This window comes from Chanos chanos, chromosome 8 (genome assembly GCF_902362185.1).
Source record: "Chanos chanos chromosome 8, fChaCha1.1, whole genome shotgun sequence".
Taxonomy (NCBI): domain Eukaryota; kingdom Metazoa; phylum Chordata; class Actinopteri; order Gonorynchiformes; family Chanidae; genus Chanos; species Chanos chanos.
In genome coordinates, this window is record NC_044502.1 from 15,670,028 (window position 1) to 15,693,046 (window position 23,019).

Consider the following 23,019-nt stretch of genomic DNA (forward strand, 5'->3'; position numbering starts at 1 on the left):
CTTCACCAAAAAAAAAAAGATAAACAGGAACAAAGTTACGCATTTTAAAATTTACAGTTTAATTTTTTCAAAAAACAAAAAAGTGTCTGCCCACAGAGCAGTCTATCAGAGGGCAGAGTGAAAAAAGTGAATATCTGTGACGACATGCCATGGGTCAATCTTGTTAAGCGTTGGTTCTGAAAATTCTTGCTCATCACCATGAAGATGACACCAAGAGGAGTCTTGTTTTTCGACAAATACAATCCAGTTTTTGAGTAGGCTATCATGAAATGCTGGATGGTGCTAAACCAAAGGAAGTAAATCAAATTTCAATAAATATGCATATGCTGATATTAGTATAGGAATTTCAGCTACAAACAGGAAGTGCATGACTTTGGCATGGCTATTTCCCTTGCGAACATTAACGCAACAAGTGCCACTAACGTGCTCCCAAAAGTGCAAGTAAAGCTGGCTGTAAAGCCTACATATGTAGCCTACATGGCCTATGCATTAGATGCAACATATTTTATGAAAGCTGTAAAATAGCTGAACATATATTAATCTTAGTTTTGTTTAGAATTTCAAATTGTTCAGAGCAGACAACAAATTTCCACAGCTGTCTAGTGTACTACTTGGTGATGCTGTGGGTACCACTGATCATACATTTACCACAGTTTAAGAATGACTGTGAGAGTTCGAGAACCTACCATTATCAAAAAGTGTTAAGCACTTTTTGAGATTCGTTGTGGTGGATAAAATATTACATTACACATTGGGTTGTAGAACTGAGAGGGATGATGTTAGGCTGATGAAGCCTTGGTTCCCTGGCCAAATGTAAGCCTCAGTGTTGCCCTGGTATCCAAGCAACAGAATGCACACATAAGAGAATGAAGTCCAACAGACTGATAGACTATAAATCAGCTGGATTCCTCATCATATAACTTTGGAACCACTTTCAGGGGGATGTACAAGACAGTTGAAGGGTAGGCTTTATCGCTAGCCTGTTCCACACGTCTGACTTAATTGTGCAGCTGCCCATCAGTACTTTTATCAGTCACATGTGTTGTGGGGATGAGCAGATGAGGCCTGCATACTATTCACATTTTAATGTGAATTGCTGTTAGCCCTTGAGTGGAGTCTTGTCCGCTGTCATTGTAATATTTTAGAATAAGGTTAATTTCAGTTTAACATGGACTGTCAGTGATTGATCAGATTGATCAGTGATTGATTCAGATCACTTCTGAACACTTGCTCTAAGGCTGTGCAGATGTTCCTCAGAGCTGTAATTAATTCAGTCACATGTGTTTGAGAAGGTTTAGAGCACAGGAATATTTTACGCTCTAGATATTTAGACAGTTTTTATGTCTTTAATGAACTCGGTTTCAGATTTATTGTTTTATGTTAAATCAGGAAACAAGATTTTTCTTTTAATTAATGGACCTCAAGATAAATACAAATGAATCTGGAATCACAGGAAGTGCTCAACTTTCTTTGAACACATCTAAAAATTTTCTGTATCCACCACTAATACGAGGTACACTTTATATTCTGTTTGTTGTCATCATACTCCTTACAAACCTTGGTAACCTGCTTGTGATCATAACCATCATTCATTTCAAGCGGCTGCACAAACCAACCAACTATCTCATCCTCTCTCTGGCTGTAGCTGATCTGCTTGTAGGGATGTTTGTGATGCCCCCCAGTATGGTACGTGTTGTAGAGACTTGTTGGTATTTTGGAGATTTCTACTGTAAATTGCACACAAGTCTTGATATGACATTGTGCACGGCTTCCATTTTAAATCTATGCATTATTGCTGTTGATCGATACTATGCTGTTTGTCACCCTCTACAGTACCAAAATAGAATTACTCCATTTATCACAGTAATCATGATCTCAGTTTGTTGGAGTGTATCTGCTGCAATGGGACTGTGGATAATGTTTGTAGAGTATAAAACTATCCCTTCACAATATATTTATTTTGAAAATATTCCATGTGAAAAGATCTGTGTGATGTCGCTAAATGAATTGACAGCTTTATTATATCCAGTGTTTATTTTTTATGCCCCAAGCACTATCATACTTAGCATATATCTGAAAATATTTTCTGCTGCACGAAAACAAATACGATTGATCCATGGTGTAAACTCTCAGATCAAGACACGTGTCAAGCAAACATCTATAAGCAAGGCTGAGAGGAAGACCACTAAAACTCTTGTGATCATTATGAGTGTATTTCTGATATGTTGGACTCCAATTATATCCTGCAGTATAATTGATCCACTTACTGATCACTCAGTTCCATCAGTGTTGTTTGATGTTTTTCTATGGATTGGCTATTCAAATTCAAGTTTGAATCCTATTGTGTATGTTTTCTTTTACAGTGAGTTCAGAAAGGCTTTCAGAATGATTTTATGTGGAAAATGATCTCAGCATAATTTCTCTTCTGAAGTTTCAATATATTTTAGTTAAATAGCTGATGAATGTTTATATTTCAGAAATAAATCTCTAAATAAAACTTTGGGACTTTTTGGCAAAACTCTATCAAACATGTGCAAGGGCATTTAAAACAAATGTTTGTACCACACTCAGATTTCATCCTTTTCTCCCGTTTTGTATCTGCAAAAAATAAGATTAGTCAATGAACCTGCTGAGTCTTGGACCTTTCAAGATTTGTTTCAGTCTAATGCACAGGGTGGAACTGTACAATATCCCACACTCAATACATGCACACATTAACACTTTGAATTTACAATTTCTGTTCAGAGAAAACTAGAATTAGAGCCTGCATGTTTAATGGATTCTGACCACATAGCATACAGAGGATGAGCGATCATCAGTGAACTCAAGGCCAAACTGCAGGTTGCTGTAGGCTACAGCTGGGTGACAGCAAGCCTTGATTGTCTGGTTTGTGTTATCTCCCTTGAGTGGCTTCTTTTCACAGTGCTTACTGAATTGAAACTCTCAGAAGCAATTCCACTAAATTTTAGTCTAATACATTCTTGCTAGATATCTGATGTTTAAGATCAGGTTTTTACTGTAAAACTGGAGCAAACCTTAACTAACTCCAATCTGCCCCAGCACTATGTAATTAACTAAACTGCTTTAAAGATGAGGTAGGCAGATAGTATTGTTAGCATAAGATAGAGCTCCTCTGAACAATTATGTTTCAACTTCATGAATGGACAGATGAAAGTACAAACTAATGTGTATTTTACTGCATCAGCTGAAAATTACAACATCCCTACAGAACAGCTACACAAGCTCTATACATGAGCAATAAATTAAAATATCAGGCCCATCTGAGTATGGGTACAATGCAAAACTGTTCAAGGTATGACACATGAAAGCAGATATTTTTCCCATGTATAAACCCACCATATATTTTGCATACCTGTACAGGCAAACTGAGACATCAGCACAATAAGATATTGGTCTAGATGTCACTGAGTGACTCCATCAGAATCTGCAGCTGCTTTTGTGCAGTATATGAGTAATGATGGCCTACTAAACACACCCAGCTGAATCGTCCAGTTTTGTCCAGAAGTCCATGGACAAATAATGGTGGGGTAGGTTTTCTGTGAATTGCTGGAAAATAATAAATAATGTACATTTGGATGAAGCATATTTTTCTATTAATTAATTGCAATTAACTATTAATTGCAATTAACTATTAATTAATTGCAATTAACTACACAAAATCATGCGATTAATCGCGATTAATCATTTTGATCATTTGACAGCTCATATATTAATATTTAGTATATTTAGTATATAATATATATTTTATATTATATTTATATTTCAGAACTCTAAACTCTTGGTTTGCTATTCTTTTTTTTGCCTTAAATATACAGTGATCAGTTCTTTTAAAATTGTTGTAAATTTATTCAGTTACATTTCTTGTTTAACATAACTAATCATTCACAACATACTATGGTGTAATTCACTGCCTCCTCCTTACACAAACCTAGTTTGATGCGTTACGCTGGGAAGATGTGTGTGTGGCTGGTTGGCATCAGGAGAATCAGGTTCAGTCATTGTCCGGAGTTGCCCTTTCACACATGTAGCACACAACAAGAGACTGTCCATGTCAGACGCATTCTCAGCTACTGGACATACTGGTTTAGGTGAGGGGTGGCACCTGGGTAGAGCATGCAGGAGGCAGGACACGATGCAAAAAGTATGCTGTGGAAATCGCAGTGTTTTGTTTATACTACATCGAAGTTGGTGGATGAGGCTACCAACTCATCCGTAATGATGGCTGTTTTTGCATTGATATCAATACTGCATGTATTTGAACATATCTGCAATATCAACAAAAGAGTGGAAAGCAATATACAGGCAAGCAGGAAAGAGTACGAAGCAACTACACCTTTGCGCCAGTCACATGACAGAAACGTTATCAACTTGCCCGCTCACTTGCTGTGAATACTCCGGACAATGACCTGCTCTATTCGCACATGGAATCAGGCAGAAATTACATGGACTTTGTACTAGGGAGCTGGCAGGGTGAAGTCCGTTTAATGTCCAGTCCAACTGATTCAGACATTTGCGTTCTCATATACAGCTCCTCCAGGTTATATCTAGATAAGTTCAGGGTTGCAGTGCACGTCTGAAAATGGCTAAAGTGAGCTGGAATCACCCTGTTGTCCACTTCTACATCCTGGTGTCTCTGGGCAACCAGTTCTGCCATGGCGCGATTTCCCAGCACCACCACAAATGATAATGGGCCTGAGGTTGCTTTCCATTCCACCATAGCCTCCAGTCCCTCTGGATAGCCTGGATGACCTCATACAATCCTAAAAGTGGGTATGAAACAGACATTCAAGATTCAAGAGATTTATTTGTAATATTATTAGTTGTACATGCACTACAACACTGAAATGACACTGCAACCACTTCAACAACTGTGCAAACGTAAAGCTATATATCAGTATAAACATTAAATTAAAGGAAACAAAAACATGGATTGGCTGGTGCTTACTGTCTTGAAAAACATTTTACAAATAGGACTTAATTTTGCTGACTGAGAAAGCTCCAAATATAACTAGTATGCATGACAAAATGTAAAATTTACTTTAGCCTGCACTCTACTTAGCTCTGACACTAGATGCAGAGCTACTCCTCTGCCAACTCTCAACAGTCCTGAATCCCAAAAAATGACTAATTCACCTCACTGATTACACAAATGACACAAAGCTACATTTCTCAGGGCGTTAAATATAACATCAGTTCAATTCTATCCAATATTATTTGTATAATGCTTTTTATGATGGACATTAGCACAAAGCAGTTTTACAGCATGCCAGACTTGAAACCAGCAGTGAGCAAGTCCAAGGTGACAGTGGCAAGGAAAAACTCCCTTAGATTGAGACAGGAAGCAAGGAACCAAGACAGAACAGTGGGAACTCATCCTCCTCTGTCTGGCTCAAGATGGTTAGATGACTAGATTATTCCACAAAAGGCAACCGAAAACAAAAAAGACGTATAAGGACGAGGTCAGTCCAGGATGGTGCTCCACCATCCTTGGACAGCATCTGCTGTGCTCATTGTATACATAGCTGCAAGCTGTTACAGGTCAAAGTTGATCATCACTCATCTCATTGTTGAGCTGAATAACAACAAATAGTGCTGCACTTATCACCTCAAGCAAGTAAAAGTTGTCCTGATGAGGTCTTTCAAAATGTGCCAGTTTTCTTTAACTCAGCTGTTTAATGGCTTATTTGCATCATTTGCTGGTCATATAATGCAGTCTGGCTGTGAATGTGTGTTGAAGACTTCTCTTGCTTTGACTGGGAAAATTGGTGGATTGTTGGAATTGCAATATTCTCTTTTCAACTATATAGTCACAACCATAGAGTCTCATTGTTTGCATTTTCTGCCTTTTCTTGTTGTGCAGGAGTTTGAATTCAGGTGGTTTTCTTGTCTCTGTCAGCACTTTTTTCTTGTTAACCTAGTTTGGGAAACAGCTTCACCTTCAATATTTCTTACATGTGGGTCAGAGAGATCACTGGTGAACATCAGTGTGTTCCAACACCACAGTTCATGTAAGTGCATCTCTATACACAGTCATGTGTATAAAAGCACAGAAACACGCAAAAGCAATTAAGCACTGTGACTATTAAGGTTAAATTGTGCAGACTATAGCCACCATGATAATGGCAACGGCTTGTGTAAATCAACTAGCCTATGGCATTCTTTTGACTTTATAGCATTTATGTCTGCGCAAACTTTTGTATCTGGCTTTAAAAGAATGTTATTTTAGTTTAATTTAATAGAAAATGTCACAAATAAATATGTATACACACACACACACACATGCAGGCGAGCACACACACACACACACACACACACACGATTATGGAGGCTTCTGAATATCTGTTGCCCTGAAATCCTGAAAGCTAATACATCTGGCTGGATTCTAACAAAGATATTCAGTCATGACTGATTTTAGTCTAAACCGGATATTATGTGCTTTTTGCAGGACTCTTATTCCCAATGTCACTGGTCGGATTTGGTCAGATACTTTTTTTTTGTTGCAGTCTAATGCACGCTTTGTAATGCCTGTTGCTTGTTGTCCCTTGGGAAGTGTAACCAGGCAACACAATGTAGGGATAAGAGAACGTCCAACAGACAGACACATAAGACTATAAATGACAGCATGATGCCCTTTCATGCGACTAAGGAACCATTTTCTGGGAGAGGAGTCTCAGAGAATTTAAATTGTTTAAGTTTCTAACGACTTGTTTAACGTGGCTTATCAGTGGACTATAAGAGCTGTAATTAAAGTGAGTTGAGAAGGTTTAGAGTATAGGATTGTTTTACAGTCTGCATGTGTTTTTATGTCTTTAATGAACTCGATTTCAGATTTATTGTTTTATGTTAAATCAGGAAACAAGATTTTTCTTTTAATTAATGGACCTCAAGATAAATACAAATGAATCTGGAATCACAGGAAGTGTTCAACTTTCTTTGAACACATCTAAAAATTTTCTGTATCCACCACTAATACGAGGTACACTTTATATTCTGTTTGTTGTCATCATACTCCTTACAAACCTTGGTAACCTGCTTGTGATCATAACCATCATTCATTTCAAGCGGCTGCACAAACCAACCAACTATCTCATCCTCTCTCTGGCTGTAGCTGATCTGCTTGTAGGGATGTTTGTGATGCCCCCCAGTATGGTACGTGTTGTAGAGACTTGTTGGTATTTTGGAGACTTCTACTGTAAACTGCACAAAAGCCTTGATATGACATTGTGCACGGCTTCCATTTTAAATCTATGCATTATTGCTGTTGATCGATACTATGCTGTTTGTCACCCTCTACAGTACCAAAATAGAATTACTCCATTTATCACAGTAATCATGATCTCAGTTTGTTGGAGTATATCTATCACATTTGCAGTTGTTTTGGTGTTTGCTGAGGATGAGACTTCCAGTTCTCAGTATTTCTTGTATGGCAGTATTCCATGTGAGAAGATTTGTGTGATATTGCTAAGCGAAGTGGCAATTTTATTTTATCCAGTGTTTATTTTTTATGCCCCAAGCACTATCATACTTAGCATATATCTGAAAATATTTTCTGCTGCACGAAAACAAATACGATTGATCCATGGTGTAAACTCTCAGATCAAGACACGTGTCAAGCAAACATCTATAAGCAAGGCTGAGAGGAAGACCACTAAAACTCTTGTGATTATTATGAGTGTATTTCTGATATGTTGGACTCCAATTATATCCTGCAGTATAATTGATCCACTTACTGGTCACTCAGTTCCATCAGTGTTGTTTGAGGTCTTTGGATGGATTGGCTATTCAAATTCAAGTTTGAATCCTATTGTGTATGTTTTCTTTTACAGTGAGTTCAGAAAGGCTTTCAGAATGATTTTATGTAGAAAACGATTTTAATGATTTTCCCCAAAAGTTGTCATACATTTTTGACCAAATTCTTAACTGAACTTTGTCATCTAAATGTTTATATATGTCATATAAATGTATCTCTAAATAAAGTTACTAAACTTCAAACCTGAACTTCATGCTTCCTTCAGACGATTTAATCCATGTATCTTTTGTATCCTGTGTATGTAATAAATTTTCTACATGCAAAATAGACTACCTCATTCCAAGTTCTTTTTCTGCTTGACTTGAATCTACTTTTCCTCATATATCAGGAGTAACAAGTCATTCTTCTGTCAGGTTTGATCTTTGGCAGTCTCCCAGTCTCATCTGTAGGATGGAGTAATCTGCAATCCCTGTCCCACGAGACACACACATTAGTGCTTTGAGTGAACGTAATGATTTTTTGTTGTTGTTGTTCTACAGGGACAACCTCATCAAGAGCATGCATGTTTAATAGATTCCCACGACTTATCAGAGACACAACACACAATCATTAGAGAATTTAAAACTAAAATGCAATTCAGTCTAGATTACAGTTGGTATTCAATTTATCCACTCTTGAGAAAACAGTGGGCAGTTTGTAGTGATATAGTCCAAGGTGAAGCTCCCCTTCACATGTTTCAGCTTCACAGCTGGTTGCTCATAAATGAACATGACTGAATTAGTATACCAACTTAAAATCACAACTTCCCCAGCAAGTTCCTCAACAACTTCCCAAGCTCATCAAGGGCAAACAACTCACATTATGTGCTCAAAATATTTGTTTGGTGCATCCACCAAGTTAAGTAGCTTGCACTGTGTTTACAGGTAAAAGGTATACTCATTCAAGATGGTTACTAGAGTGTGCAAAACAGTTGAAGAGCAACAATTTTATCTGAACAACATTGCACATTTAGAACATATACATTTACCAGTGCTTATTAGACAATGTCTTAGAGCAGAGGGGTAGCAATTTAAATGGCTCACAGATAAAGTGAAAGCATATTGTCATGTATAGGGCAATGCACACGTGAACTCTTGTGATTCACTGCACATTGCGGCTACTGGCTTAACAAGTCTTAATTTATTGCAGACCTTGAACATGTGATCCTTAAAAATGAAGCAAATGCCTCATTGACGTTAATGAATGTGGCCACAAGAAGCAGCAAGCTGTCATGATATCCTTCCATGATTCAGCAGAATTATTAAACACATACAGCTGCAACCAGGGCCAGAGCCTGGAACTGCACAATGCTCTCTCTCTCTCTCTCTCTCTCTCTCTCTATATATATATATATATATACACACACACACACACACACATACACACACACATACATACATACATACACAAAATGACATGATCACACTCTTTGGGTACCACATCTGGGTACCGATGTCTTAATACTTTCATGCCTCATGTTTTTCATTCTTCTATTAATTACTGCTGACTGGATAACGCTCCTTATTTACAAAAACCTAACAAATTCTGAAGCAGGTACAATTTTCCCCCTTTTCTAATTAAATCAAAGAGTAGATCCATCATCTTAAAAATACATGTTCTTTTTTCAGACTGCTGTCTGAAAGCAGTGTCATAAAATGTAACAGCAAGGTTTATTCCATCTCAGATACATGTACAGTCTCCCATACTCTCATCATTTTTTTTTTGTTTTTGCAGGATTCTGGCTTATCCCACCATAAAGAGGCCAGTACATAAAAAAAAAGACATGCAGTCCTCTTTCCCAAGAGCTTGACCTCAAAAAACACTGTTTGAGTGGTCTCATCTGTGCTGCCCAAGAATGTAGTGCCATATTTGGTTACACACGACAGCCTGCATGATATGGAAGATACAACCAATTGGCAAAGACTTTTTCCCTTTGAGATAAAACAACAGAACAGATTTCTTATCTTCTTAAAATCAAAAATGAAATTGGTGAAATCTGAAATAAATCACTCACTCACTCACTCACTCACTATCTAAACCGCTTATCCTGATTAGGGTCGCGGGGGGTGCTGGAGCCTATCCCAGCGCACATAGGGCGAAAGGCAGGGAAACACCCTGGACAGGTCGCCAGTCCATCGCAGTGAAATAAATCAGTTACCCTTAATTAAATGTTTAATATGTTCAAACATGCACGGTGAATTCCATCGGCTGGTTCAGGAGTTGTGCCTGGATGATGGCAGGTTCCAGAATTATTTCAGGCTGGAGAGAACCCAGTTTGATGCCCTGCTCATAAAGGTGGCACCCTGGATTGCCAGGATGGATACAAATTACTGGCAGGCCATTTCTCTAGCTGGATGGCTCGCCTACGGTGAGTGTAAAGTATTTTACAGGAGGTGTGATTTAATGCAGCTATTCGGCAGAATAAAAAGCCAAGCAAAGTAAGGCATTTATCTATTAAAACATTTTTTTTTAAATAAAATAGCTGATTATTTTAAGTGAGCATTACTATCAAACTTATGACTTCAGTGACTTACATTCCAACATACTCTCAATATTGCAATAGATTCCTGGCAACTGGGGACTCCTACTGTACCATAGCCCACAGCTATCATGGGGACATTGCGAGGTGGTTGGAATTGTGGCTTATGTCTCCAGGGCGGTTTGGGACTCTTTGGTGGAGGAATACATGCGTGTTCCGACTAAAGAAGACTGGAGTGCCATTGCTTCAGACTTCGCTGAGCACTGGAACTTCCCAAATTGTGTGGGGTCTATTGATGGGAAGCATGTGGTGATCCAGGGAAGGAATTCTGGATCCAAGGAATTCTGGTTCACTATTCTACAACTACAAGCTGTTGTAGATGCCAGGTACTGCTTCCATGTGGTGGATGTTGGCAGCTATGGGAGGAGCAGCGACGGGGGGACTGTGACAAATTTTCCCTTTGCTCAGGCCCTGAGAGATGGCACCCTCAATCTGCCTGAAGACACCCTGCCCCATGTCTTTGTGGGAGATGAGGCCTTTCCCCTCCGGAGAGACCTCATGAGGCCCTTCCCTAGCTCCAGCCTCTCCAGCAGGAAAAGAGTCTTCAATTACAGGCTTTCATGTGCCAGGATGATAGTAGAGAATACCTCTGGTATTCTTTCATCTCAGTGGCAGATGTACAGGCACGTCATTGGCATCAGCCCTGCAAACGTGGAAACCTGTGTGAAAGCCACCTGTGTCCTGCACAACTACATGCAGAGGACCACAAGGAAGGAGTAGCTGGTGTGACTGAGGGAGCTTCAGCACTTCAGGAGACCAGAAGAGTAGGGACCAACAATGCCACGTGGGAGGCAATTTGTGTGAGAGAGACCTTTGTTTCCTACTTCTCTGCTGAGGGTGCAGTCCCCTGGCAACCGATGTTATAAGCATCCTACAAAAAGGCCCTTTTGAGGGCCACCAACATTAGATAAAAAAGAGCATTGTTTCCACCTTTCAAATCTGAAAAGTTCAATCGAAAAGTCAATATCACAATAAAATAATTTATCCTAATTTACATTACATCAACATACTTATATATAGTCTATCCCTAATATGACTTTGTCAGGCAACCTCCTTATGGTGATGTGAAGTGTCCTTTTTTATCCCTTTGTAGCTGCACCGAAGATATGTATAATTTGTTATCTTGCAAAATACACAATTTGACATCACCTTTGAAATCTAATCATATGAGACAATGTTGTAAAACAAACTTTTTAATTTTAAATAATTGCAAAAGGAATCACATATTTATGGCTGAACTTAAGTTTTAATATTCAAATGCCAAACAAATACAAAATACAATCTAGGCTTCCAAATTATTGGCTTGTCAGCTGTGCCTCTACCCCATACTGACTAAACTGGGCCTCATAAATAATTTGGTGAATTTTGAATTTCTCTGCCTTCTTCCTCCTTGGGGTCAGGCACAGTATCTGGGGCAATAGGCTATGGAGAAACATTTTGTCCCGGTCCTCTGCAGCAGGGATACTTTGCCTTATGGCACTCACCACCTCGCGTTCAAAGGACATCAGATGAGAGTCACCTCTGTCACTCCGACGCCTTTTTGAGGGCACAGAGGGGGACACCCGAGGAGGGTCACCCTCATGTGTCTCCTGGCTCTGGCTGGTGTGGGCTGCTTGACTCTGGCTGGTGTGGGATTCCTCATTGAAAAGAGTGAGGGTCACCTCACTGTTATTATCTGCAGCCTCACTGTTGCAAGCAGGGAGTGTCTCCTCAAACGCTCCAGGCATATTGCCACTGGCAAGGCGTTTCTCCATGAGGGGGCTGAGGAAGCCCATTATAGCAGCTAAGCACCAGGTTTTGGTGCTGACTGCACTTGCACCACTTCTTGCGTTTTCCCTCTCTTTTGCCCTCTCTCTCCTATACATGTCCCTCAAGTTCTTCTACTTTTTTTTTTTTACAGTCATCCACTTTTGAACACATAAAAAAAGAAATGACTGCACACCTCTCTCCCTCTGTAAGTTATAATACATCATTACTATTATAGATCATACTGTATATTTTAATGTTTGTAATCTAATTAATTGCACATGATCTAATTGCACATATGTAGGGGCTAACAGGGATACCAATGAAAAACTTAAACTTCAGGTGATTTTTATCTGAATGGTTCAGTTTTAGCTGATCCGTGACAGGGTTGTGGTACATATGTACTGTTCATGAGGAATTTTAGCTAGCATCATTCACAACTGCCATTCACTTTATTAAACCTCACCACTCATCACTCATGCCAACGATCTCAGAGATCTGCCTCCACGCATCATTTTTTTTTATTAACGTCCCTGTAAATAGACAGGGATGCATCATACAGAACTGGGAAGCCAGAAACAGCAACAATAAGTTTCTCCTCCATGTGAACTAAAATGCTAATATAGGAACGAAAATGCCAATATAGGAACTAAAGTTTAAGAAAATGTTTCACAGCGAAAGAATATATGAAGAGCACATCAGCCCTCTGACTGGCTGTCACTCGATTCTGTTGCTGCTCATTTGCATAAAATTGAATGTTGCTCAACTTTTTCTTGTCGCCACTTCACAGCGATTTTGTCACCAGGCGACTAGTCGCACCATGTTGCTCAGTATCGCCCAGTGACCATTGGAAATGAATGACTTCCTGTCGCTTTGTTGCTTGTTGTCGCTGCTGGTGTGAGTGCAGGGTATGGCGTAGGGTCCGCGTAGAGCCTGTGCAGAAGTATTTCTAACAGTGCTAGTGTAGTGGGAAGTCACTGGACTGACGTTGACTGGTACAACAAGATATCATTAGTGTATTAAGAGAGCATGTCTGTTCTTTCTCAAGTTAACATCTCTGTAGAAATATTGATGCCTTGTGTGGCATTGTGTGCACTAATCATTCTTACTTCATGCTCTTAGCGAGAGTAGACAAGTAGGCAGACAAATAGTCTTGAACCTCCTTCAAAACTTACATATACTGAAATTCTTACAAGCACAAGTTGGTATTTGAGTTAGATTTACCATGCGTAAGCACTCTCTTCATATTGTGATACCTTAATAGGAGGTTGAAAAGTGATACATTTTGACCCACAGTATGCTAATGGAGATGTTGATATAAGGCAGGAAATTGAAAGCATAAAAATCTTGGAGGAAAAATTCTCCCTATACATATTGTGATGACAACCTGGCAAAGGCCATTCTGTGTATTTCAGATCAAGACCATGGACTGGTCAGACTGTGAATTTTGATCATTTTTTCAAGGCTTGTTGAATCCTTCCTACAGACCCACTGACATAAGTTCACCTTCTGTCAATACATTTATTTAGGTCCACTTTGCTATTTGCTTGCTATTTATTTCTTTTAAATTATGCTGTTTATGGACACGCTACAAAGATGCTCATGTAACCATTTTATTAGTTTGACAATGGATATCACTGTAAGGTCAAATAAGTACATCAGAAAATTTAACACATATATGCAAAGTCAAACACAGACCAGACTTAGACAATTTGATTCCATATTTAAAAGAACATGACTATGATATCTATAGACACAATGCATTAACTAAATACTGCAGATAGAAATATGTTTTCCAAGGGAGTTTCAGCAAGGGAGACTCCGTTGTGATCACATGAATACATGGATTTTGGTTTGATTGGTTTAACAGAAGGCGTAGTCATCTTGATTGCTAATATAAGCACAGTATTACTGCCAGGCTGCTTTATATTTATGGAAGACTGTTCTGAGGTAAGATGAAATTCACAGGCTGATTTCTTTCATGTGGCTAAATATTTTATGACCAAATGCATAATTTTTCAGCATGCATGGTTTACATATCATATTTCTCTACACAGCAGGACAAATGATGTTTACCTAATGTTTACTCATTATTCTAGCATTATAATATTTTGTTATGGCAGTTATACTTTACCTAAATACAAATAAATAAATACAAGGCATTGATAAAGGCAAAGATGTATGTAACTGTAACACAAAATGCAATCATTAACTCCCTTGTTGTTGGTTTTGAAAGAGTGTCTTTGTGTAACTATACAGTGAGTGAACCAGCGTAGGATCAAAATGGACCTGAGTCAACTGAACACATTGAGAAAAGTCAGTTTCTGTTTTGAGACTCTCAATAACTCTTGTGTGAAGACAATTTATGCCCCAGCTATCAGAACACCCCTGTACATTTTCTGTGCACTAACTATCATCTTAATTGTGTGTGGCAACCTCCTGGTTATTTGTTGCATTGCCAGTTTCCAGAGGCTACACACACCAACCAACTATCTCATTCTCTCTCTAGCTGTATCTGACCTCCTTTTGGGGGCATTTGTAATGCCTCCAGGGTTGGTGAGATCTCTAGAAACCTGCTGGTATTTTGGAGATTTTTTTTGTATGTTTCACTCCAGTGCTGATTTTTCTTTGTGCAATGCATCAATCCTTCACCTCACATTTATCTCCATTGATCGATACTATGCAGTATGTAAGCCATTGGAGTACCAAACCAAGTTTAACAACTGGGTCTCACTGGCTATGATTGCAATGAGTTGGACTTTATCCATTGTCTTTGGTTTTGCCATAACTTTTTCAGATCTGAGAATTGAGGGCAAAAAAGATTTACATGTGAATTGCAAAGGGAGTTGTCTGGCAATGCACGGCAGAGAAATTGGAGTAGGATATTCCATCATTTTCTATTTTATACCTGTCACCATCATAATAAGCATTTACACAAAAATTTTTTTCATTGCTCAGAAACATGCCAAGGTCATCCATAGTATCACCTTGAAGGTTAACATAAATAAAATGGCAGCTGGCAAATTGGACATGAAGGCCACCAAGACCCTTGCTGTTGTTATCGGAGTGTTTCTGTCTTGCTGGACCCCATTTTTCATGTGTAATATCACAGACCCTCTTGTAGGACACTCAATTCCACCTCTACTATATGAGATATTAATGTGGTTAGCTTATCTAAATTCAATGTTTAACCCTGTAATTTATGCTTTATCTTATAGCTGGTTCAGAGACGCCTCAAAAACACTATGGAATAAGTTATTCAATCAGATATAATGTTAATAGATAAGATAAAATATAATGTTGAAGTTGACACGCAGCACATATTTCCTCCTTCCAAATGTTCTTGTTCGGTTCCTGTTGTCATTTACAACCTGACTTAATCTGTCACATATCTGCCTATAATCAAGCATTTTAATTCATTTTTGTTTTGAACTGTTTTATCTATGTAATAATCTTAGGGTGACTGTTTTCCAATATGAATTTACTGAAACAATTGTATATTTAATCTGTTTGCACCTATAGGTCATTATTGGGGAAGAAGCCTGTATTTTGCCCTTTGTTTCCGTGGCACTTTTGATTGTTCATGTTAAAGATAATGTTTTAACAGTTTTCATACAGAGTATTTGTGTTGTTTAAATTCTCACTAATTTAATGTATGTAAATAAAGAGGGAATACAGTAGAAGAAATACTTTTTGATAGTAGCACATACACATATTCTCCTTTCATCCCCCCACTTGTTGCACAAACACCCAAGTGAAATCTCATAATTTTAATCCACTGTTGCTCAAAGTTTTGTTGGATGATTCTGGGAATCTGGTTTTACCTGGTTTTATCTCCTTTTTTTTTAATAAAAACTAAATATATATATATATATATATATATATATATATATATATATATATATATATATATATATATATATCTCCAAAAATAAAACAAAAAGAACCCTAAATCTCTTTTTTATAAAAACTGTGACCATGTCATACAGCGTGTAGAACCACCTGAACTTTTTTTGTCAGCTTAAGGCATCATTTTTAATAAAGGTCTCTTAGGCCTACAAAGAACAGTACAAAAAATTAATAGGGATTTGCCTTTTTCTAGGAGTGCTTGTGAGCAATGAAAAACAGAGAAATGACTGAGTGCAGTGCATTCAACTATGATTTTCTGTCATTTCAGTTTTAATGGTTGCATAACTGTGTTTCTGACCAGAATGTGGGGGAGACTAGTTCACGACCACTGAATGCCTTCTAGGAAAATGCGTAGGGTTTAGCGTTAGGGTAAGGGTTGTGTTAGGGTTATGCTTAGGTTAGTTATAGAAAAGGTTTCACTTATCAAGACATATTTACATTTTCATTTTATGAGGTAGGACTGTGTTTCTCGAGCGGGAGTCAGTGGTGATCACAAAGCCATCGTTCAGAAGCCTGTCATACTCTTATTTATCTCTGTCATTCCTGTTGGTTACCCTCATTTATACCCTGTTAATGTTCTCTTCTGCCAAGAGATGGTAGAGAATGATGGTCAAAATAGTGCTATTCCTTATGCTCTCCAGAGTGTTGATTTAGCACGGTCATTTGATCAGTGTAAACATGTATCTGTTATTTGACTTGGTGTCCTTATCTGGTCTCGTTAAATGTCAATATAGAACATATGCTTCTCATTGTGCGGTGTTCTTGCAACAGTAACGTGTGAACATGAAATCTTGATGTTTCCCATAATGTGTTTGAGAGAAAGACAGAGTACTGCTGGGATACAACACAATATGTAGCATTAGAACTTTCAAGAAGCACTTACTATGAACATGACATAGTGTCCTATACAGACAACTTCTATCGTCGTGATATTTTTACTGGTGGAAAATTCATACCTGGCATTGGAGGATAAGGAGATCAACAGGTGAGTGGAAGAGGGTGATTAAAGAGAATTTGTTTTTTTCTTTTTTTTTAATTGTACCCTAAGTGACAGCACTAATATTAAATGAAACAACTGCTTTTTTAGTTTATCAGCTGGTTCTTATGGCAAGAAAAAAGAGAAAGTTTTTATTGCTTCCATTACAGGCAGTGGACATATGTTTAGTGTTTAAATGAATAATATTAGAGAGAATGTAAACAAACTTCCTTATTTAGTCGCTCAGTGATTAATGGTGGATGGGAAACTCCCCGATGGCAGATTTCAAATGTTAAACCATGGGAACTTGTATATATTTAGACTTATCCTTAGCTCTGGAATTCAGCTCAGTTCGGGAAAATCTGACAAGAACTTTGTGTTTTTCCAATGACATTCAATGTAGTTCAGTCAAATTTTGCATAGGGAAAACAAAAACACTTGCCACAAGTCAATTTTTGTTAAATTATTTATTTTTATTTATTGTTTGTTTTTGTTTTTTAGATTTGCGTCTCTATGGTCACAATGAATCTCTCAAATAGCTCCAAACATAACACAGCTGAATTCACAGATACGCTTTTCTGCTTCGAGTCTTTGAGTGGATCCTGTAAGAAGCTATCTCAGCCTTTCAGCGTGCAGACCATTGTGTTTGTAACAGGAACAATTATTGGGATAACGGTGATCGGAAATTTCTTGGTGATCATCTCCATTGCTCACTTCAGGCAGCTCCACACTCCAACAAACTATCTGATCCTTTCTCTGACCACATGCGACTTGCTCCTGGGACTGTTCGTCATGCCTCTCAGTGCGGCCAAATCTGCCCAAGGGTGCTGGTACATGGGTGAGTTTCTCTGCAAGTTCCACACAAGTGCTGACATCACCCTAAGCACGGCTTCAATTTTCCATCTCACCTTCATTTCAGCAGAGCGTTACTGTGCTGTGTATCACCCGCTGACATACCACTTGTTGATCAGACACATCTCTGTGCTCCTCATGGTCACCATTAGCTGGCTTCTCCCAACCCTGTTTGGCTATGGAGTGATTTTCACAGGGCTCAACTTCAAAGGGAGTGAGGACTTTTATTACACCCATATCCAATGCATTGGAGGCTGTGCTGTTTTCTTTAGTGGAGAGTTAGCTGTTTTTGCCTCATTCACGTCCTTTTTCATCCCAGGATCTATCATGCTGTGGATTTACTCTCGGATCTACGTGGTTGTCAGGGGTCAAGTGAGGTCAATTGAGCATCTAGCTAATCAACTCAGCAGGAGCAGACAGCAGGGATCCCCTACTTCAGGCCACTGTGACAGAAAGGGGACAGCCACTATTGCAATAGTGTTTGGAGGATTTCTCATATGCTGGGCACCCTTTTTCCTTTGCCTCATTATTAACCCTTTTATTGAGTATTCTATTAATCCAGTTTTGATTGATGTGCTCATGTGGTTTGGATACTTTAATTCCACAATAAATCCTTTTATTTATGCAATCAGGTACACTTGGTTTAGAGCGGCATTAAAAATCATCTTAAGTGGGAAAGTTTTTCATGAAAATACTAGCAGGATACAGTTATCCTCATATGAGTAATTGTCGGGTGAATACTTTTAGAACATTTTTCCAGAATTTTACTATGTTTCGTGCAGTAAATAATCACTAGTGAATTACTGGTGGACCTCAGAAGAAAAACCTCTGAGTACTTGACTCTGGGCTCTGTGTAAAGCTGGGTGCACAGGCCTAGTCCTTGACAGTCAAGATCCTGCTGCGTTTCAGGCTCACAGGGCAATCAGAGCTTGACTACCACCTACAAAACAGGTGTGTACATTCCTCAGCCAATCAGAGGCATGCAATGTTTGGTGGAAAAAAAAAAATCCATCATGACTTTTGAGACTCAAGGACCTTGTGTTGAGTATATGTCCCCCTAGTGGTCATAGAGGGAATCAAATGAACACTGACATTGAGCCACTGGGATACTTTGTATTTTGGTCAAAGAAAGACAATCTTCAAAAATTTCTCCCTTACCAGTGACAATCCTATTACTTTTCATAATGGCGCTTGAATTGCTCTTGCATGTGTGGAGAATGAATGAATTAATATACTGTTATGAATTAATCCCTTCTTTGGACAAGAAAAAACGCCACCTTACCAGGCTTTTAGTTGAAATTGTTATAATTTGTGGTATGATGGGGTGATTGTGGGTTGTTACAATTTCAGTGCATTTACGGTGTATCAATGTATTGGACCATGCTGATATTGACAAAAAATAAATCAAATTTAATAAGTTGAGCTTTGTTCTTATTTAGTTTAATATCATCCTCAAATGCAGTTAAGCTTCATCAGATGATTTGATGATTTGTTGCATGTATAGACAAACAGCTGTTCTCATGGACATTCAGCCTGATGACTTCTGGTCAAAACATTTTCTCACTCAGGTTTAACAAAACTACCCATGTTGGCCATCTCCTGATTGACATGCTAACAGATTTATGACATCATACACTCAACTGTGTTTGTGTATGCTTGTATGTAAGTGCATTTGTGCAGAGTGTGGAGTGAGACAGGGGAATTGTAGACTGGGGTATGGGGTCTAGTTGTTAAATCAAAGTGATGCAACAGACTGTATGCCATGAGGCAACAGCCTTGAGTGTCAACACTAATTAACAATACCCAACCATCTGATGTCTTGAAGCAGAAATGCTTTTGGTTTGTGTGACCCTGGAGAGGCATCATTAAAAAACAAAAAGTGCTAAAAGGACCCTAGGCTCTTTCCTGTCAGGTTTTCTCCTGTTCTCTCATTAAAATATCTTCTCTAACACAGAAGTGTTTATGGCATGTGTGTATGTGTGTGTGTGTGTGTGTGAGTGAGTGAATATTCCCTGTTAACGTGGGAAGGTCACAGGCTGACTGTGTTATCAAACACATTAAACATAACCACCAATTGCTGATTCATTCGAAATTGTAAAAAGTGTGATAAATAAAATAACCAAACATGTTCTCAAGATGTGTATATATATATATATGTACACACACACATACACACACAAACAATTTAGAGCATACAGTACAATAACAATATATATATATATATATATATATATATATATATATATATATATATATATATATATATATACACACACACACACACAAACAATTTAGAGCATACAGTACAATAACAATAATAGCAGCAGCAGGAACAAAAACAATAATAAATAATGTTTTAATCTGATATGTCCGGCATGATAGTACTGGGGTTGAAGGGGCAGGGGGCCTGTAAGAGTGCATAACTCAGCATGCGAAGAGTTCTCTTCTGTCTTCTGTCCTCTGTCTTTCTACTTTCTGAAGGCTGTGAAAACTTGCTGAAGGCTGTGCCATCTTGTATGTAAATTACAAAAAAAAAGAAAGAAAAAAAAAAAGATATAACTGATTTTAAGTCTTCTGTTCTATTTTGTAATGACCCACAGTAAACTCTCTAACCCCATTCTCTATAATAACACTAGTAATGTAATACGACAATAAAAATATAATATTTAATCAAAAGTTGAAACAAAAGAGGAGTACGTTCCATTGAGGTTTCACTTGACACTTCACAAACTTACTATTATTAAATCAATACATTTATATTAGCATTGTCAGTCTTTTGACAATGATTAAACTGTTTTATCTATCTATCTATCTATCTATCTAGCTGTCTGTCTATCTATCTATCTATCTGTCTGTCTATCTGTCTGTCTGTCTATCTGTCTGTCTGTCTGTCTGTCTGTCTGCCTGTCTGTCTATTTTGGTGATTTCTTTGCGACACAGAAATCAGTGACAAAACAAGTATGTTTCATTTATGGGTGATTCTATTTCATTTCCTGAGGCATGGCACTATATATGTGTACATTTTTTTAAATGACAAACTGTGAGAAATCCAGGCCAGCACTGACAAAGCCAGATTATCAGTACCACTCGCCTTCACAATGCCCATTGACCTTTCCTTCAAACGTGTACAAAAAATTGTCTCCCTCTAGTGGTCTCATTGCTTTATAGTTCCATACTGCTCACTCCAATTACATGTGTTGCATACAGTGCAAAACATGATCTCCATAATTGATCATTACAGAGGTTCAGCATTTGTGTATGTTGTGAGAAAATTTGGATTTAGGACTGAATATGTTCTTTTTTAGGCTCATCCACTCTATTATGTTAATTTAGAAAAAAAGAGGGTTCCCATATTTTAAAGTATTCCTTGACACCCTACCACTTTTCTACTAAGCCTAAGAAAAGGCACAAGGAATCTTATGAAAAGACAATAATAACAAAGTCTCCTTTCAAAATGTGAGTGGTTTAATGGGTTCCCTAAAAACATTCAGTCATGAAGCAGCTCTTACTCCATCTCATCAAGAGTAACCAATGTTAATCATATTGTGTATATATTTAATAGAGATTATACATCTTTTTCAGTTTCATTGTAGCTTAAATTTGAAATTACTCATAAGAAATTATGCCAAGAGCTTTATGAGTAAGTGTTCATCTGTTTAGCGAGCAGGCAACTGATTGTTAAATATTGTATTTATTTCAGGATTTGGGGTTGTAACGGATAATTTAAAATCTATGAGTATCATAGTTACTGTGTATACCGTGAGGCTTTATTGACCACTGAATCAACACACTCCACATGGCACAATAAATCTAAACTGCCCAGCTCTTTATCATGGCAACTGTCTCACAAAGTACATAAGCATAGTGGACAAAAGGATGTGGGTGTTTAACTTAAATGTTTTTTTTTTTCCAAGTCATGACATGACCAGTGTGATGAATTCACTAGCCTACATTAAATTAGAGGCCTTCACATAGCTTTTGAAACACACTGTGCATTGGGTTTACAGATGTAAGCTCTTAATACGTTCTTGAGGTAAAGTCATAACTCCTCTATGAGTATGACAGACATACTTGAAAGATTCTTATCATATACTTATCAGTCTCTTTTCTTGCCCAGACAATTTTCTTTACAGGACAATATAGGGCCAAGGGTTTATATTTGGTGACTAAGTGTAGAATACAGAGTAAGCACCTTGTGGCTGTAAGCACATTGTAAATACATACTGTTGTATGGCATTTAATGTTTACCTACAGTACTTAAGTTTAAAGGGCTAAATTAAACCATGCAAACATATATACTAAACATACAAACCATACAAAAAATTTCATATTTTTCTCAATTACTCTTCTGTGTATCCTATGTAATTACAGCCAATGCAGCATTCTTATTGCACTACACCACAATGAAGAATACATACATACATAGACATACACACACATACATACATACACGTACATACACACACACACACACACACACACACACACACACACACACACACACATACAGACATACACACACATATATACACGTACATACACACACACACACACACACACACACACACACACACACACACACACACACACACACATACATACATGCACACGTACATACATACATACATACATACATACATACATACATACATACATGCACACGCACATACATACAGACATACACACACATACATACACACACACATACATACACACATACGTACACACACACATACATACACACATACGTACATACATACATACATACATGCACACATACATACACGTACATACACACATACATACATGCTCACATACATACGTACAGACACACACACACACATACATACACACATACACACATACACACATACATACACACATACATACATACATGCACACGTACATACATACATGTACATACACACATACATACATGCTCACATATATACATACAGACACACACACACACACACACATACATACATACATGCACACGTACATACATACACACATACACACATACATACATACATACATACATACATACATGCATACATACATGCACACGTACATACATACATACATACATACATGCACACGCACATACATACAGACATACACACACACATACATACACACACACACACACACACATACATACATACATACATACATACACACACA

The 23,019-nt window shown here is 37.9% G+C and overlaps 4 protein-coding genes across 4 annotated transcripts; all 4 read left to right on the forward strand.

The window, feature by feature from the left end:
* The first annotated feature begins 1,168 nt into the window (after nucleotides 1-1,168).
* Nucleotides 1,169-2,406, forward strand: LOC115819342 (trace amine-associated receptor 1-like). Its single transcript, XM_030782906.1, has 3 exons — nucleotides 1,169-1,175; nucleotides 1,514-1,729; nucleotides 1,802-2,406. The coding sequence occupies exons 1-3, from the start codon at nucleotides 1,169-1,171 to the stop codon at nucleotides 2,404-2,406; spliced, it is 828 nt and encodes a 275-aa protein (XP_030638766.1).
* Nucleotides 2,407-4,600: 2,194 nt separating this feature from the next.
* LOC115819343 (trace amine-associated receptor 1-like) lies at nucleotides 4,601-7,896 on the forward strand. The gene is made up of 3 exons (XM_030782907.1): nucleotides 4,601-4,676; nucleotides 6,998-7,213; nucleotides 7,286-7,896. Exons 1-3 carry the CDS (start codon nucleotides 4,601-4,603, stop codon nucleotides 7,894-7,896), a joined length of 903 nt encoding a protein of 300 aa, XP_030638767.1.
* A 6,482-nt stretch (nucleotides 7,897-14,378) lies between these two features.
* On the forward strand, nucleotides 14,379-15,368 carry LOC115819344 (trace amine-associated receptor 1-like). The gene has a single exon (XM_030782908.1). It carries the CDS (start codon nucleotides 14,379-14,381, stop codon nucleotides 15,366-15,368), a length of 990 nt encoding a protein of 329 aa, XP_030638768.1.
* A 2,134-nt stretch (nucleotides 15,369-17,502) lies between these two features.
* Nucleotides 17,503-18,558, forward strand: taar1b (trace amine associated receptor 1b). The gene has a single exon (XM_030782910.1). It carries the CDS (start codon nucleotides 17,503-17,505, stop codon nucleotides 18,556-18,558), a length of 1,056 nt encoding a protein of 351 aa, XP_030638770.1.
* Nucleotides 18,559-23,019: the final 4,461 nt, after the last annotated feature.